The sequence below is a fragment of the Populus nigra genome, chromosome 14 (assembly GCF_951802175.1).
Source record: "Populus nigra chromosome 14, ddPopNigr1.1, whole genome shotgun sequence".
NCBI classification, from domain to species: Eukaryota; Viridiplantae; Streptophyta; class Magnoliopsida; order Malpighiales; family Salicaceae; genus Populus; species Populus nigra.
Genome location: NC_084865.1, coordinates 8,990,446 through 9,008,473, shown reverse-complemented (window position 1 = coordinate 9,008,473; position 18,028 = coordinate 8,990,446). Strand labels below are relative to the sequence as shown.

At 30.8% G+C, this 18,028-nt stretch overlaps 1 protein-coding gene across 1 annotated transcript; it reads left to right on the top strand.

The window, feature by feature from the left end:
• Positions 1-6,969: 6,969 nt before the first annotated feature.
• LOC133673343 (uncharacterized) lies at positions 6,970-7,878 on the top strand. Its single transcript, XM_062094078.1, has one exon. It carries the CDS (start codon positions 6,970-6,972, stop codon positions 7,876-7,878), a length of 909 nt encoding a protein of 302 aa, XP_061950062.1.
• The last annotated feature ends 10,150 nt before the right edge of the window (positions 7,879-18,028 follow it).

Sequence of the window (18,028 nt, the reverse complement as noted above, 5' to 3'; positions counted from 1 at the left end):
AACTAGGCTGGATGTTTCAAGAAAATCAACCTCACTCCTCTATAGATAACCGACAGCTACCAGTCTAGCCTTGCGACGTTCAACACTACCATTAGGTCGCCGTTTGAGTTTAAAAACCCATGTACAAGGAACCACATTCTTATCAGGAGGAAGAGAACACAGCGACCAAGTATCATTCTTTAATAAGGACTGGAATTCATTGTCCATTGCTGCACGCCACTCGAATATTGATGCCGCTTGTGAGTAGGTTTGTGGCTCAGGAAAAACCAGACTTACATGCAATGCTTGGAAGGGGTGATGAGTAGAATATAAATGAAAATCAGGAAACCTACGAGGCGTAAGATTACCAGTCTGTGATCTGGTGATAATCTAAGAGGAAGACATAGAAGGAAAGAGAACTCTTGCTTGGAGGTTAAGCTGTGCACTCTCCTAGGGAGCAGCAGAAGGATTAAGAACTGACATAGGTGAGATGAAAACAGAGGCTCGGGGTGAACATAAGCAAGAGATGGGATAAAAGAGTGGAGATGGTAGGCAGGAGAGATAAATTCTAGAGTACTATGAGTGTCAGGTGAGTCACAGGCAGGAGATTATTGTGGTAAAGAAGATTCAGGGGGAGGAGAAAAATCAGAGGATGAGCAGGAAATATGGAAGGGAAGAGTGAAGGACAAACCTAGAGTCTTACCTGATGAGGGGACGCAGCTGACAGGATCTGTGAGAATGGATTGTGCAGGAAATTTCTCTTCGTTAAAAATCACATTTCGAGATATGTAGACACGTCTGAAGGAAGGATCTAAATAACAAAATCCTTTATGATTAGAACTATAACTAATGAAAATACAAGGTGTGCTATGATATGATAATTTATCATTTGTGTAAGGGCGAAGACATGGAACACATTTACATCCAAAGGCTCAAAATTAGGTGAAGTTAGGTGGATGGTGAAAAGGTCGTTCATAGGGTGATAAATAATCAAGAACTTCGGTAGGTAATCGATTAATTATGAAGATAGCAGTTAGGAAAACATCAACCTAAAATTTTTTAAACAAGCCAGATTGAGCAAGAAGAGTAAGCCCCATATCCATATTATGGCAATGTTTCCTCTCAGCGAGACCATTTTGTTAAGATATATGTGGACATGACAGTCGATGAAAATACCATTGTCACTAAAAAACTGTTTAAAGAGGGTAGAACAATATTCATCACTATTATCACTTTGAAATTGTCTAATAGTGGAGTTAAATTGTTTTTCCACTAAAAGATTGAATTTAACAAAGGTAGAATAAACATCGAATTTATTTGAAATAGAAAACATCCAATAAAAACAAGTAAAATCATCATTAAAAATAACATAATAGCGACAACCACTCAGAGACAAAGTGGAAATAGACCAGACATCATAATGGATTATTTCAAGAGGAGCGGTAGATTCTCTTGAAGAATTAGACAATGGCAATTGTATAGACTTGCCTAGTTGACAAGAGACATATACAAACTTTTTATTGATTGAATCACTAACTGGAAGGGAAAAATTGGAAATGACACGATGAAGAATATCCGTGGAAGGATTACCCAAACGACAATGCCAAGTGGAGGTAGAAGCCTTAACGCCAACAGTCATTGTGAGAGTATGATATGGTCAGGAAGAAAGTTGACAAAGGTTGATCGGATACAATCCATTGTCACTTGGCCCCGTCAGGAGCATGTCCCCCGTCTGGATGTCCTTCACATAGAAATCAGAACCAGTGAGTTCAAACAGAACATTATTATCGTTACAAAATTTATTGATAGAGAGAAGATAAGCAAAGGCTTGAGGACAATAGGCAATATTATTTAAAGCAAGAATAGAAGACAAGGTTTTATTAGAAGTATCGCCAACATGAGATATGGGAAAACCTGTTCCATTGCTTACCTAACAGAATCATCCCCTTCATATGTTGAGAGGTTGCAAGATTAGTAATATCAGAGGTAACATGAAGATTAGCACCACTATCTGCATACTATTGATGTTGATTTAGATAAGTGGTATTAGCCTCCGCAACCATGGCGGCTAATTCAATAGGAGGATGATGTCCCTGAAATGAGTAACTTATTTAATTAAAACAATCCAAGGCCTGATGCCCCTCACGCTTACAGATTTGGCATGGGGAGCGAGAACGAGTTTCAAAAGAAGCCACGGAAGATGTGCGAAGTAAGTGAGGTAATGGCTGCCTAAACTGAGAAGAAGCACCACCCGAGCCTTTAGGCATCCCTGAGAAGCGAGATTTAGCATTGTTGTAGTGAAAACCGATTTTGGAGCCAGGTTTATGGAAGTAAAGAGCATAGGAATCAACCTCAGGTTGAATAGAGTGGCTCTGAAATTGTTGCATAAGATCATAGTTCAACAGTTCTGTATGGAAATCTGAAAATGGCATAGATTTCTCTCGAGAAAAAAGCATATACGTAGTGATAAAGGAATGAAATAAAGAATTGAGACCATTGAGAACATATAAGATTAAATCAGAATCAGCAATTGGTTTCCCAACAACAGAGAGTTCATCAGCAAGAGTTTTAACTTCATCTAAAAAAATTCTAACAGGATAAGGAACCTTGCTGTAAAGACTGTAACTTTCTCTTGATAAGACAAATATGAGAAGTTGAGGGCGCAGCAAAACGTGCACCAAGGGCTTGCCAAGTAAGACGAAAAGTCTCAAGGCCATAAATAGTAGAGACCGTCGTGGGAGACAATGAAGAAATAATCCAGCCAAGTATTATTTGGTTCTTATACTGCCAAGCTAGATAAGCAGAATTAAGAATCGCTTGAGCCTGGACAAAAATCAGAACCATCAACAATTCCCATGAGTCCATAGCTTCAAAACAGGGAAAGCAATTGAGCAGACCATGCAAGAAAGTTAGTTCCATCAAGTTTGATGGAAATCACTTGAGCTGGAAGATGAAATGCAGCGGGAGACAATTGCTTGAGATGTTCTGATACCATGAAAGAATTAAAATATTTTTACTATTGCTTGAGAGGGCATGTGTTATCTCTGCCATATATATATATACACACCCAAAGTTTGTTATACAACATTTATCTTTACAAGAGTTTACAAATAGAAAGGAATCTAAGGGTAAACAGAGAAATAGAAGTTTAAACACAATGAGACTCGATCTCAGTGTATTTCGGCAGGCTCATTATGCTGAGCTTTATATATCCTTATCATTGTCTACTGCATTAATAATTCTGTTTGCTTAGCTGCTCTTTTTCTCTCTGCTCTGCTTGTATCATGGTAATTAATGCATCTCAGGCTAACAATTTAATCCTTTTTTTTTTGCTGAAATGCGCCGTTGGTCATAACTCTGTGAAACTTGTTACTTGGGCTGCTTTAGCTTGAAAATATTCATTCTTGTTGGCCCTGAGAATTGAGAAGAAAAACATTGACACCATTTTGATATGGTTTTCTACATGTCAATAACTAAAGGAAGAAATTTTTTAAAGATGAAGCAATATTATGCCGACAGAAAGAGAGGGTATTTTCAACTTTTTTATCGAATTTCTAATGACCGGGAAACTACAAGTAAATAAATCCGAAGAGAGGATCACAATAAGTAAGACTGTGCTTTCTGTTTCTTTAGAAATAATTATGCTTGTTGAGAGAGGATCGAATTTCTAATGACCGGGAATTTGAATTTGAATTTCCTGTCATTTTTCCAAGAATTGCTAATTATCTTTAAAAATTTGGATTCAGTTTGTTTTCTTCCTCCTCCACCTTTGTGCCATCAGAAGACTAAAACATAGTCATGATTTTGCACCCTTTTGCTGCTTATGAGATTATCAGGGATCTTTATTTAATGCCAACCTTTTTTCCTCAACATTTTAGAAGGTTTTTAGAGTACAATAATAATTATTTTTCAAAATATTTTTTAAAAAAAAATATATTAAAATAATATATAATTTTACCATAATTAGATGAGGATTTATAAAATAATATAAAGCGTGTCATTTGATTAAAGTTTTTTACTACCATGTTAATTTGTTTTTATTAAAAAAACATTATATGCTCATTACCTAATTTATCCTATCTTCAATATGCCAGTGATTGTTGCAATTTGAGGTGTTTTTTTCTTTTCTTTTCTTTTCTTTTCGGTGTTGATTATTTCTTGTGAATATCTTTTTACAGCCCTTGCATCCCCCTCGACCAAGTTTCTCATATCTAAAGCTACTGGCCAGTGGTCGCTAAGGTATGCAAAAGATACGACAGCCTTGAATTTGGATATTATACATGCACACCTAGCATTCTTAACTCTCTTAAAATTTTGTGCTGTGTGCGGCAGTCTGGGATATTGACCCAACTTCAAAAAAATATATATATTAAATAAAATGGTGCATGTTCTTCAGTCAGAGGTTCGGCAGCATATCTTCTTGCAGATTCATGTCTTAATTTTAGTGAAAACATATAGGGATAGGGCTCAACTTTCTTTTAAAAAATACCCAAAAATGCATCGAGAAGCGAGTGCAATATTGTGAATTTGTTGTATGTACTGTGTTTATGATCTGAATTGCAGTAATAATCTCGAGAAATCTCTAGTGGTAAATTTGGCATTGCGCTTGGACATATCCAAATGCAAAGTTGAATAGAAATGCAAAAACCAGTTGTGTTGGGCAGGAATGAGCTTCACTTTTTGACTGTCGAACACAATGTTTTAGGATTAGTGATCGCTTGCTCATAAATTTTTGACCTCAGTGGGCTCCAAAAGGTATGAATTCCGGATGGACAGCCCCAAAGAGATATGGGAACGATGTCCTCGTGCTTTGTGCAAATACAATATTAAAAATATTTCTTTTACACGACATGAAAAATATAATATAAACTCGGATTGTAAACTTGAATTATAAAATTATAAATAATTTTTTAAAATAATTATTTATTGATAATTCTAACAAAGAAATTAATTAATTTACATTAAAATCTGATAAAATGAGTCAACAATATTTAAATCAATTAGTGATCTAAATAAAATAAGAGAGATATATAGTATGAATCAATAAATTAATAACATGGAAAAATAAAAAGTCTCGGAAAAAAATTTCTCAATACAGGAAAATCACTGAAAGGTAGGAAGCACACATAAATCTAGTGACAACCTGGTTGTTCCCATCACAATAAGTTTTGATAGACCCCTTTTAGGTTACAAGCTAATGAGTTTAAATTAGTAATTAATTAACATAAATTCAATAATGAAATAAACTCCTAAACAATGTCTAATGTGCTAGAAAAAATTTAAATTAAAAATAATTGTTTAAAATTAAATAAATAAATAAAATAGAACAATAAAAAAAAATTTCATATTAAAATTTCTCCATGTAGTCTGAATCTCCAATTTTTGCATATTCTTGGCAGATTTGAGTTCTGATTTCAAACATGCCGTTCTCTCTTATTTGAATGAATTATTGAGCCTACGATATATAGTTGGAAAGTTTTAGATGTCTAGTTTCTATCCCAACTTTAATCGAAGCTAGCAAAATTCCATCGATAGCTCTAGATATATCCCCAACAGTACACGAAGGCCTTATTTAACATATTTGATATTATTAGTTTACTAACTTTGACCCTCTAAAATATTATGTTCCTTAACTCCATTTGACTTGAAACTTTACCACAATATATTTTCATGTATCTAATATTTCCCTGTAAAATTTCAACTTTATCCAATATACAGTTTGAAAGATATGTTCAATCTTGCAAAACTGATCAGCAGACATTTTAAGACCAAATTTGGACTTAACTTGGTTCATATCACAAATTTAGCAAACTCGTAAAATCAGACCGAGTTTACCGATTTTACACGAGTTAAGTCTAATTTTACTGATTTCGAGTTTTTAGTCCAATATAGCACGTTAGATACATGTTGACTTGTAAAATCATAAGATTTTACGAGTGAGCTCGTGATTGTAACAACTTTGCATGAAATGCTCATGTGACTTGTGGGCAGTCTTTTTGTCTTTTACTGTACAAAACCTTACGCACTCATCTTGAAAAGATTTTGGTATTTGAGATAGTAGTGTAGTGTGTTTTTTAAAATAATTTTTTATTTAAAAATATATTAAAATAAATTTTTTTATATCAATACATTAAAATCATCCAAAATTATTTAAAAAATCAATTTAATATTTTTTTATTTTTAAAAAGCATGTTAAAAAAAAACAAATATTATAACAATCACCCCTACCATACATCACACATAGGTGCGTGGTACAAGATTTGCCAAAGAAACATAAAAAAACAAAAAACATATAGAGCACGATACTGTCTCCTTGTCCCCCAAGAATGATTGACAGTACATGGTGCAAACCTTGATCCCATATGGTACACATTACTACGGAATTCAGCGCCCATGGATATAATAGTACATAATGAAATTGGAACCTCCTCTTTATAAATTATGAAGCATGCATTGCCGGTTATGACGACAATACCTTAGATTCTGAAAGATCCTTTCTTTATGCAGAATTGTGTCTCTTTTTGTCGTTATCTTTCTCGTCAAATGATTAGCTTGATGAATTAATTTTGGGTTCTTAATTTTGAGATTAAATAATCATGTAATTTGCCAGCCTTTCATGTTCACGACCTCCTTGCAAGGGATATAATTGAAAACTACTTTTGTCAGTGTTACAGGTACGATCAATGATTAGGGGAGGCGTTATGGCTCACAAACTTTCATGGTGATTATAAATACTGTTATTGTTGCCCATTTCCAGACCTCAAGATTTAAGAAACAATTTAGGGTTTGTAGGTTGCTGGCTAAAATGGTTACAAGAATCTTGCACCCACATTGCCATCACATGAGCCTACTCCTTAGGCATTGAATTAACAAGCAAATTCCTCATCGTTGTGTTCGTATAAATATTAGGGTACGTAGGGCATGGTCTCCATTCAAGGCATTCATTTGTGACTATCCGAGTGATATTCAGCATTTGCACAGTAAGTAAAGATGGCTAGCTTGTCTCCCATTAAATCTATCCCTGTTAGGTCCATTAGCTTGCCTTCTAGGTCACATCCAAATTCTCTCAAAATTGAAGCTCAGCTAACCAAGCTAAGAGCTTGGGAATCATCTACAAATCCTTTATCAGCTGACACTATTCAAATGAGTTTGACTAAGCTAGCAGAGTTGTTTAATTGCATTCAGGAACTCATTCACTCACCACTCACCCAACAAGCCTTTCACCATCAGCATTTGAGTCAAGTGGAAGAGGCACTTGAGGGTTCGGTTGCCCTGTTAGACGTGCTTAGCAGGGTAAGAGACTTGTTCTTGACAATGAAAGAACATGTCCAGGAGCTGCAGTCCGTGATACGTAGGCGTGGGGCTAGAGATTCAAGCATGGGAAGCAATGTTCACGCTTACATTAGCTTCAGAAAGAAGACAAAGAAGGAAATTGCCAAGTCCATTAGAATATTGAAAAGAATGGAAATCAATGTTAATGGATCCTACCGTCTCGGCAGGGATGTAGATAATCACCTATCATATGTGATTGAAGTCATAAGAGAAGCAAGGGCTCTCACGATTTCGATCTCCCGATCTCTACTTCTATTCCTATCTATGCCAGAAATGAAGACGAACAGTGGTGGATGGTCGATTATATCGAAACTGATGCTTTCAGGGTTGCTAGCTTCTGACAGAAGTACTCAGAAGATTTTCAATGAAGTTGAGAATGTTGACATAGCTCTATGTTCCATTCAAGGACAAATTAGGAAAAATGATGCCAAGGTTGATGTGCAAGAAGTGCAAAGGAGATTTGAGACTCTTGATGCTTGCATCAATTGTTTTGATGCAAAATTAGATCGCATGTTCAGATGTTTAATTCAAAATAGAATGTCCCTTCTTAATCTTGTTAGTCCTTGAAAGATCGATATTCTTTTGTACATGAAACTTGTCATGGCATCCACGTTTTAAAGGATACTTCCATGTACAAAAAACCCATATTTGTACAAGAATTAATTAATTGGTGATCATTACTAAGATTTAAAATTTCTTTTATTTTATTCATTGTACCTTTTTATCATTCAGTGAAGACTATTTTTCTGTAGAATTCCTTCTATAATCGTTTTTCAATAATACTTTTCATAAGAAAAAAACAAATAGAATTAAAAAAAAAAACTTTTAAGCTATTAGATTGGTGGAACTTACCCGTAACTATCATATTATTGATTGCCTAATTGGATGGTTCACAATTTTTTCTTATAATCTATCATTTTTACTATTTTTTAATGAAATTATAATAGTATATTTTTTCATTATCACTTTTTGGTTTCACAATTAAAAATATTTTAAGATCAATTTTTCTATATTAATATTAAATCTTTCTCCCACTATTTTAAAACTTTCTCCTCATACGTACTATTTTAAAACTTGGAATGGCTTGAGAAATCAACTTGGAGCTTGACGGTTCATTTTAGGACCTCGTCAAACTAGGATTTAGATGATTCGAGTTGAAAAAAAATTAAAAGAAAAAACTTAATGGACTCGAATAAAAACTCAGATTAACTTGATTGATCTAGCCTAACCCGATTAAAATCCAACCATCAAAACATCAACTCGATTACAACTTTTGGTAGTTGAAGGACTGAATGGTAATATTAATGATAGTTGGAGACTGCAAATGTAGTTTGTTTAAAAAATCTCTTAGTTGCTCTTGGATTTTTCTTTTTTCTTTTTTTTGTTAAGAATAAAACAATAAAGGAGCTCTAATTGCATATTGTTTTTGTGCATTCAGTTTGTGGATTCGGTAGGGCTATAAAACATGCTTTCTATTAAGGGAGTGGAAAAGTATGAAATTGTTATTGTAAATCTAGAATAGCATCATTCAGCATTTTCACCTAATAGGAAAGTTGGTGGAGATCTAGAATAGTTAGAGTATTTATGATGGGGAGGTTAGTTAGTCTCTAATGGTTTAGAGTCTCTAAGTCGTAAACAATAAAAAAGAATTTTTGAGGTGTGAAATAGAAATGAATAGATTTTGTTCAAGTTACTCTAGACAGAGCCACTAATAAAGTTATGAAAACTTTATAATTGGATTGCTCTCCTTGGTTGTATCTTGATCTAAAGTTGTGGGTTTTTTCTTTGTGTTTGGTTGTTTTTATTAAAAAAAACCAGTTTTTTATTGGAATAGGGGACCTTTGGTGTTTAAATCAGTAAATATAAGAGTAATTTATAAGAAAAAGAGAAGAATGAAAAATGTAAAGTGTGTGAACTGGTGTGAAGCTATTAAATAACTTAAATGTTTACTTCGTGACTTCATATATTTATAAATTTTAATTATATTTACCTCATGAAGAATTTGTAGAGAATAGTGTTATAGCAGCTCATGAAATTGGAGTTGCAGGTAACTTGTGGTCTACATGTATTTCATGGTGAGTTGTTGATTGATGTGTCATTGGTGAAGAAGTTGGTGTTTAAAACTGGTTGCAATGTCTTACTGTGTTATCGGTGGATAAAATGTTAGTTGATATATCATTGATTGAGAGATTGATGTTTGAGGTTGGCAGTGGTTATTGTGGTGGATAAAATATGTTTTTGAGGTTGGATTGAGACAGGGATAGTTTGTTTGGGCTGATTGCAGGGGTAAAAGTCCAAGGAAGAAAACAGCAGAAGACCAGTCCAGTTAGGCTGGTCTTGTCGAAGAACGGACAAAATTATGTCCAAGAACAAATAGAAATTCTATTAGTTTGGGCTGGCCCAAATGGACAATCAATTTATTTTTTATTTCCGGTGCAACATCAGAGTCTAGTAAGGTATGACAAACGCGTAACTATTGAATGGATGGGGATCAATTTTGGCAGAGAGTGGTGCTGGGAATGCTAGGGGAGGCAAGGAGACACATTGCAAAGATGCCCTGTAGCCTGCATATCATAAAATTTTATCTTCGACCATATGATTAAATATACATTAGTTGTTGCAGATTGTTCGATAAAATAACTACATTAGAATCAGAACAAGCAGTGCACCTGGCTACATTATTATCACATGGATGCTGCTTCTCAAGAATAGGTCAAGCTTCCTTGCGGAAACTTGGCCAATTCATTGAGATTTTTATTTTGTGGGGTTATATCAGCTCGTGCAAAGTTTAATGGAAGGCTAATAATATAGATTCGATTGCACGTAAATTCCTGTTAAGACCATCAACTCAGCCTTGTCCTTCTCCTCCACAAGCTGCCTCATCACCTTGTGCATGTGAGAGCAGCATGCAGCTGCCCCCAACAGCCACACTATATATAGCAGTGAATACCATACTGTTAAGTATTATCAGTGTTCCTCACAGGTGTTGACACCGCAAGCAATGCACTTATCCTTGCCAAATGAAAAGGAAGACAAGACATATACAAAACACTCGTACGTGCAAACATTATAATAGTGACCTGAGTCTTAAAAATGATCTTGAAATTGTAATCATTGCCTATATGATCATGCACTAGTGTAACAATTTATTGTATCAACAGATCTGGATCTTGATTTGTTTTGTGCAGTTTAAATTATTGCTGCCTCTTGTGAATGTCCGATCAAGAGTACTTGCTGCCCTAATATATTGCCATTAATTCCTTGATTTTACGGGGAATGAAGTAATTATGTGTCGCTTGCTTCCACCCTTCAGCAGTCGCCCAATTTGATCTGTGGTTTATACTTGCATTTAAGGAGCTCAACTCAACACGTACGTAGGGGAAGTTGCCAAGTCTTTCCATGAAATTCCCTTCTTTTAGAGCGTGTTTGGCAGTGTGGTTGCGGGTGCTTTTCAAATAACTTTTCATGCCAAAATGCATGCCAACGATGTTTTTTCATTTTTTAAAAATCATTTTTGACATCAGCACATCAAAACGATCCAAAACGTACAAATCATATTAAATTTTAGCAAAAAAAAAAATTTCAAATTTTTTAGGAACGCGGCCGCAGCCGCGTTCCCAAACGGTGCCTAATGGGCCCTAGTGCATTCCACACTTTAATGAATGTAAGAAATTTTATACTTGTTCCTGTTTCCTTGTTATCATTAGGTGCTAGTAAATTAAGTGACTCGATTTTTTCTGGTTGGAAATTCTCATAAAATGTCTGCGGTGTCGAGTCTTTCCCTGGAATGCATGCAGCTATACAAGTGAATCCGTCTAGGCATATATATTTGTTGGGTTTTTCAAATATTACATACGAAATCAAACTATAAAATAAAATTATTTCACCGATTGGTTTGTATAATAATAAAGGTTAAGTTATACAAATAACAAGTTGTTCAATTATCTGGCTTCCAACAGTAATTTACATGAATTACCCATGAAAAATCTTCTAAATATTTCTATTTTTAAAAAAAATTGCTATATCTAAAATGTAACTCTAGTATTGCGTTCACATAATTTTTCCCTGTAACAAGTAACTATTTCTTTTTTTCACTTATAATTTACATTAAAGGAGCACAACTGTTTGAACAATCAAATTAGATTGGACTCTTGATGTTGAGATTTGTTTTCATAATAATCAAGCATTTTCTCCCCCAATATTATTTTTTTCTCGTTGATTCTCTTCCCAAATTTAATTTGTAGCAGTTTTTTCTTGATTTAAGCTTAATTGTTCTAGGCCAACCCCTCAGGTGATCTTGTTGAAAAAACTAAGAGAGGACAAGACATGGGTAGGTCTAACAATTCAGCCCTTATTATTAGGATTTGTGCTGTTTAATTCCAAAATTAAATGGAGGTGTTGTCCTATCCTAAGCCACAGGTCTGCGCCGACCCAGCATTGCAAATTTTTGGAGGCTTCTACCAGCTACTGACCATTATAATAAAAGCTAAATCACTTATAATAAAAGCTAAATCTTCTGGAAAAATTATTGGAGATATTTTTACTTTTAATTTATTATTTTTTTAAGTCTTCAAATATATATATATATATATATATATATATATATATATATATATATATATATATATATATATTTTTGTGTATTGTGGATGAAAAATATATATAACGAAACTAAACACATATAATCTAGTATTGTTAAAAAAAAATGTTTTTGTTAGTGAAAAATCACAAAGGACCACCTATTAAATAAACATTTTTTTCTATTGAGTTCCATTAAAAATAAAAAATAAAAAAAATCTTTATAAAAAGAAAAGATATAATTTTTATTGAAGGAACAACAAATAAATAAACATAAAAATAAATCATTTTAATATGAAGATATGATTTGAATTTTTAAATCTAAAATATTATATTACATTTTTGTGATGATTTGTTATTTATAAATAATTTCTGAACTTGGATTTTTATTTATGATACTTCAAAGATAATTTAAATGTTTTTTTATAAAAAATAAAAAAATATATAAGTCTCAACATTTTAATTATCACCTGCTCAGACCTAAGTCGCTTGGGTCTGGCATGGTTGTCAGGCCTACACTTGGATCATGCCAGACCTAGGTATTGAGTTAAAAAACTATAGTTAAAAAAACAAGAGAAAAAAAAGAGAAAAAAAAGGATAGAAGATAGAATTTCTATTGAATGAATAACAAATTCATAAACATAAAAAATAAATTATTTTAATAGGAAGATGTGATTTGAATTTTTAGATTTAAAATGTTAAATTATATTTTTGTGATAATTTTTTATTTATAAATAATTTCTGAATTTGAATTTTTCTTTAAGATACTTCAAGTATAGTTTAATTTTTTTATATATAAAAAACAAAAAAATTATAAATTTCAATATTTTAATTATCACCTGCTAATACCCAAGTCATTTAGATCTGTCATAGTTGCTAGACGCTTAGATCATGCCAGAACTAGGTATTAAGTTATAAAAAATATAGTTAAAAAAAAGAGAGAGAGAATATAGAATTTCTATTGAAAGAATAACAAATTTATAAACATAAAAAATTAATTATTTTAATAGGAAGATATGATTTGAATTTTTAGATCTAAAACGTTAAATTATATTTTTGTGATGATTTGTTGTTTATAAATAATTTTTGAACATGAATTTCTGTTTAAGATACTTCAAAAACAATTTAAATGTTTTTTCTTATAAAATAAAAAATAAATTAGAAATCTCAACATTTTAATTATTATCTGCTTATACCCAAGTCACTTAGGTCTAACATGATTGTCAGGTTCAGGCACTTGGGTCATGCCAGACCCAGGCATTGACTTAAATATATATATATATATATATAGTTAAAAAAAGAGAAAAAAAATAAAGAGAGAAAAAAATATAGAAGATAGAATTTCTATTAAAGGAATAAAAAAATTATAAACATAAAAAATAAACTATTTTAATAGGAAGATATGATTTGAATTTTTAGATCTAAAACATTAAATTAGATTTTTGTGATGATTTGTTGTTTATAAATAATTTTAGAACTTAAATTTTTGTTTAAAATACTTTAATAATAGTTTAAATGTTTTTTCTTATAAAAAAATAAAAAATATATATATAAATTTAACATTTGAATTATTATCTGCTCAAACTTGGTTCTTGCATGTCGCCAAAGACAAGGCTCATGCAGGGGCGGAACTGAGGGGGGGCAAGCAGGGGCTCGGGCCCCCCCTCAAAACATTTTTATTTTTAAAAGAGAGGTGTTATATTTTTTTATTTTAAAGAGGTGGATTTATTACAGTAATTAATGGTGACTTTACTTTTGATTTACTCTTGACCGGATTTCCTAATTTACTCTTTACCTATATTGAATAAAACAGAGTCATGAACTAATTCTTTACCGTAATTAATGGTGTGTTATACTTTATGAAATAAAAAACAGAGCCACTAATTTACTCTAATATAAATTTTTTTTTATGTTTTGTTCTTAGCAGAGCTATTAAAATTATCAATTTTTTCTTACATACATATTTTGATTTTAGGCTGAATGATGAACAAACTAAGAAGAATTGATTCTTTATTTTTTTTTTATTTCAAAGTTTATCAAACATAAATAATGATTCACTTTAACTAATGTTTCTTATATACTTTGTATGTTTATATTTGATAGGTATAAAGACCAACAACATTAAAGTGATAAATACATTATGAAAATAAAATTAACTTCATTGCTTTGACTCAATTTGGTATTGTTTTAAACCTTTTATTATACAAATGTCATTATATGTTTGTAGTAAATTATTTGAATAAAACTAAATTATGCAGGTTTTGTTTTACAACTCATGTACAATAAATTAAAACAAATATTATATCTTGTTATATTAATTTTGGCCCCTTCTAATAAATAATCCTAACTCTGCCCCTGGGCTCATGGATCTAGCATTATTGTCAGGCCCAAAATACTTGGTCACATAACCGCTAATTCTAAATCATTTAAAATATTCTCTATAATTTTTATATATTTTTATATTTTTTTAAAAAAATATTAACATGTTGAGAAACACTGGCCAATATATTAGCCAATATATTAGTTATCTCAATTCTATTTCACCACCTTTTGGGCTCTTGCCAGGCTCCTGATTGTTCCGGAAAAAAAATGTTAATTTGGGTTTAGGATAAAACTAGATAATTGTTTTGTCCTGTGAATCAAATCAATTATTTTTTAAATATAGAAGAAATATCTAAATACTGCTAACTTGTTTAGTAAACCTTAAAAAATATGATGTATATATTTTTAAAAATATATAATATTAAATATATTTAAGTTGGTGATATATTAAATCAATCTAGGTTAAATCAATCTAGGTTATTATCATATTAATATTTTTAAATATTAAGTTGGTGATATATTAAATCAATCTAGGTTAATGTATAAAATTTGCAACTCGAATTATAAGAATGTAATAACTTTATAGAAAGAAAAAAATTACAAAGGTCAATTCGTAATCAATCTAATGTTGAAAAATAAATTAAAAAAATATTAAAGTAAAAAAGAATAAAAAAGCAACTTGAGTTAACTTGTCAAACTCGCAATCAAGATCATGAAATTGGAATAACTGTATAGAAAGTAAATAAAAAAAAACAAATTATGAAACCTAGTTTCCAACAAACTTAATATTGAAGGATGTAATAAAAAAAATATCTATTAAAAAAGAATAAAAGATAACTCAAGTCAACTCAGGCTAAGTTGTTAACCTCGTAACCTAGATCATGAGACTGAGATAACTTCATAAAAAACAAATAAAAAAACTTATAAAGTTTTATTTTCAACAGATCTGATATTCAATGTTGAAATCGAGAAAAAAACAAAATATATGAGATTGATATAACTCCATAGAAAACAAATTAAAAACAATTATTAATCTCAATTCACGAACAACTAAATATACATTGAATGATGAAATTGAAAAAAAAATTAAATAAAAAATATTGAGTTTTTGAAGGGTGAAGTTGAAAAAAATAATAAACTGAGTTAACTCAAGTCAACCTGCCAAACTTGTGATTCGAATCATGAGATTTGAATAACCCTATAGAAAACAATTAAAAAAAATTAAAGTCCAATTAAAAAAATATTCAATTATAAAAGGACAAAAAAATAAACAAGGTTAACCTACCAAACTTATGTCTCAGATCATGATATCAAGATATTCTCATAGAATACAAATTCAGAAATATTATGAAACCTAATTTTCAAACACCTCAAAGTTGAAGGATAAAATCGAAAAAAAAACAATTAGAAAAGGCATACAAAATATCTAAATCAACCTATTAAACTTGCGATATAAGTCATGAGATTATAATAAATTATAAAAAAAATGAAAAAAAAAAATTTCACAGCCAACTAATTTGATATTGAAGATTGAAATCCGGGAAAAAAAAAAATTAAATCTATAAAATTGATATATATTCTAATAGAAAAAAAAATACAAAAAACAATTTCTAAAACAATTTAATATTGAAAAAATTGAAAAACAAACTAAAATAAAAAAAATTAGATCGTTGAAGAGTGAAATAAGTTTTATTTCAGGTCCTAATTTTTTTAAACATCACAATGTCAGTTTTAGAGTGTTTATAAACTTCTTACATGGCCCCAGGTGCCATTAAAGAGAGCTAAAAGGAAGCTTATTTTCTTCATCCCAAGGCCTCGCATATGTGCTACGACACTATATCTCAATTATTATTTAATTTTAATATTTTTTAAAAAATTGATGAATATTCAATTAACATAAAATTTATGTTTTATGATATTCATTATTAATTTTTTTTCTTTCATAATGTACAAAATACTAAGGCTTTTTTTAATATTTTATTTTAAATTTGGTTTTAAAACCATAATGAATCTTTATTTAGTATTAAACAGTGCTTGCAATTACAAAATATCTCAACAATGGGTTGATTTTTGGTTTTGTAAGTGTTTATTTTTTATCGTATTATTAAATAAAAAATAGTTTTAAAAAAGATAAAATTAGCAAACCCAATTGAGTCCATAATCAGGATCACAGATTAATGAGCTAACCAAAGTTATTAAACTTAGTGGAGTTCATAACTCGGGTCACGGGTTTGACATATCAAACCGAGTTAATTTTTTTAAAATTGAATTTTTTTTTCAATTTCATCATCTAATATTGGGTTAATTGGGAATTGAGTTTTATAATTTATTTTGTTTTACTTTTTATAGTATTATCACAATTTTAAACAAATATTCTAGCATTGGATTAGTGTTTGATTTTGCTAGCGTCTATTTTTATCATATAATTAAAGAAAAAATAGTTTCACAAAAAAAAATTATTAAACTTATTGAACCTATAATTCTAATCACTAGTTTGACTAGTTAAGTCATGATGTTGTCTTGAATATTTTTTATAAGTAAAATTATGTTTTAACCATTTGTTTAGGTCGCTTTTAAAATTATCAAATTAATTAGATCATATTAGAATAAGTCTGACACAATTTAATTTAAAATATAAACTAAATAAAGAATCGATTAATCAAGAGATTTTAATATTAAACCGACACACCTTGTTTGATAGCCTTGCCAAATAGCTGCTCATAACCTTTCTTTTCTACTTTCGAAATCTCAAGCCAGAAACCTACTTATCCCAGAGCGGAACACAGAAAACAAGTGTTGTGGGTATGCGTGGATTCATTGACAGTCACCCACTAGACAAGAGTCCCTTGGTAGTAAGAAAATATAGAACAAAATTGAAGCAATTCAAGTAAAATTGTGGAGGCACAGAAACTAGTGCCTTTTTTAAGAAAATTGTGGAGGCACAGAAATATTGTGAGCTGACAAATCAGGTGGCCTTTTTTGGGAGCTGACAAAATTTAGCAAGAAAAAACAGATCTGGAGGGAGGAAGACAAGTGAAAAATGCGCCAGATGAACTCCGCGATCAACCTAAACCTAAGAGAAGGCATTTTTACTGTGCATTCAAAGAGGGTAAAAAAAAAACACTATAGGTTAAAACGATATTTCTTCTTATTTTTATTCTTTAAGTTTTATCTACTTCATTAATTTATTTTTTTATCTTATTTTTTTATATATTTTAACTAGAAATTAGCTTGACAATTTATTTTCTATATGATTATTATGATATTAAAAAAATTTATGAAATTAACTGAGTTGATGCTCAATTTTTTTTTAAAAAAAAGATATTAAGTTTCGCTACTTAAAAAAAATAGAGAGCCAAAATCAAAATGAGATAGATATTTGACTTGTAATATAGTTAATTCAGGGTAAAACTCAGTCAAAATTAAAGTAAAGAACTTATTGATTTTTTTTTTAAAAATAAAAAACAGTATTGTTCTGATATTTTTTAAAAGAAATATTGGTTTTACCCTTCCAATCCATGTCCTTGCTATGTCGACTCAGTTTTTAAACTATAATAATTAATGTAATTTTGAAATTATTTTTTTTAGATGAATATTTTAAAAATAAAAAATAAAAAATATTATATAAGAAAACATTAAGTTTAAAATGATAGAAATTCTTCAAAATACAATGGAGAGACGAATCCAACGTTACCTGGGATTCCTCAAAGTGGGACCCTTGAAATTGCCACGTTTTCACTTACCATAACGGCTAGTTTTCCATCGTAACCCACCACACACCAGTCTTTCAAGTATCTGAGTCATTTGATCATGATCA

What these genes read in the sequence shown, in the direction of transcription:
- LOC133673343 (XM_062094078.1), top strand. Translation starts at nt 6,970, where the DNA reads ATGGCTAGCTTGTCTCCCATTAAATCTATCCCTGTTAGGTCCATTAGC.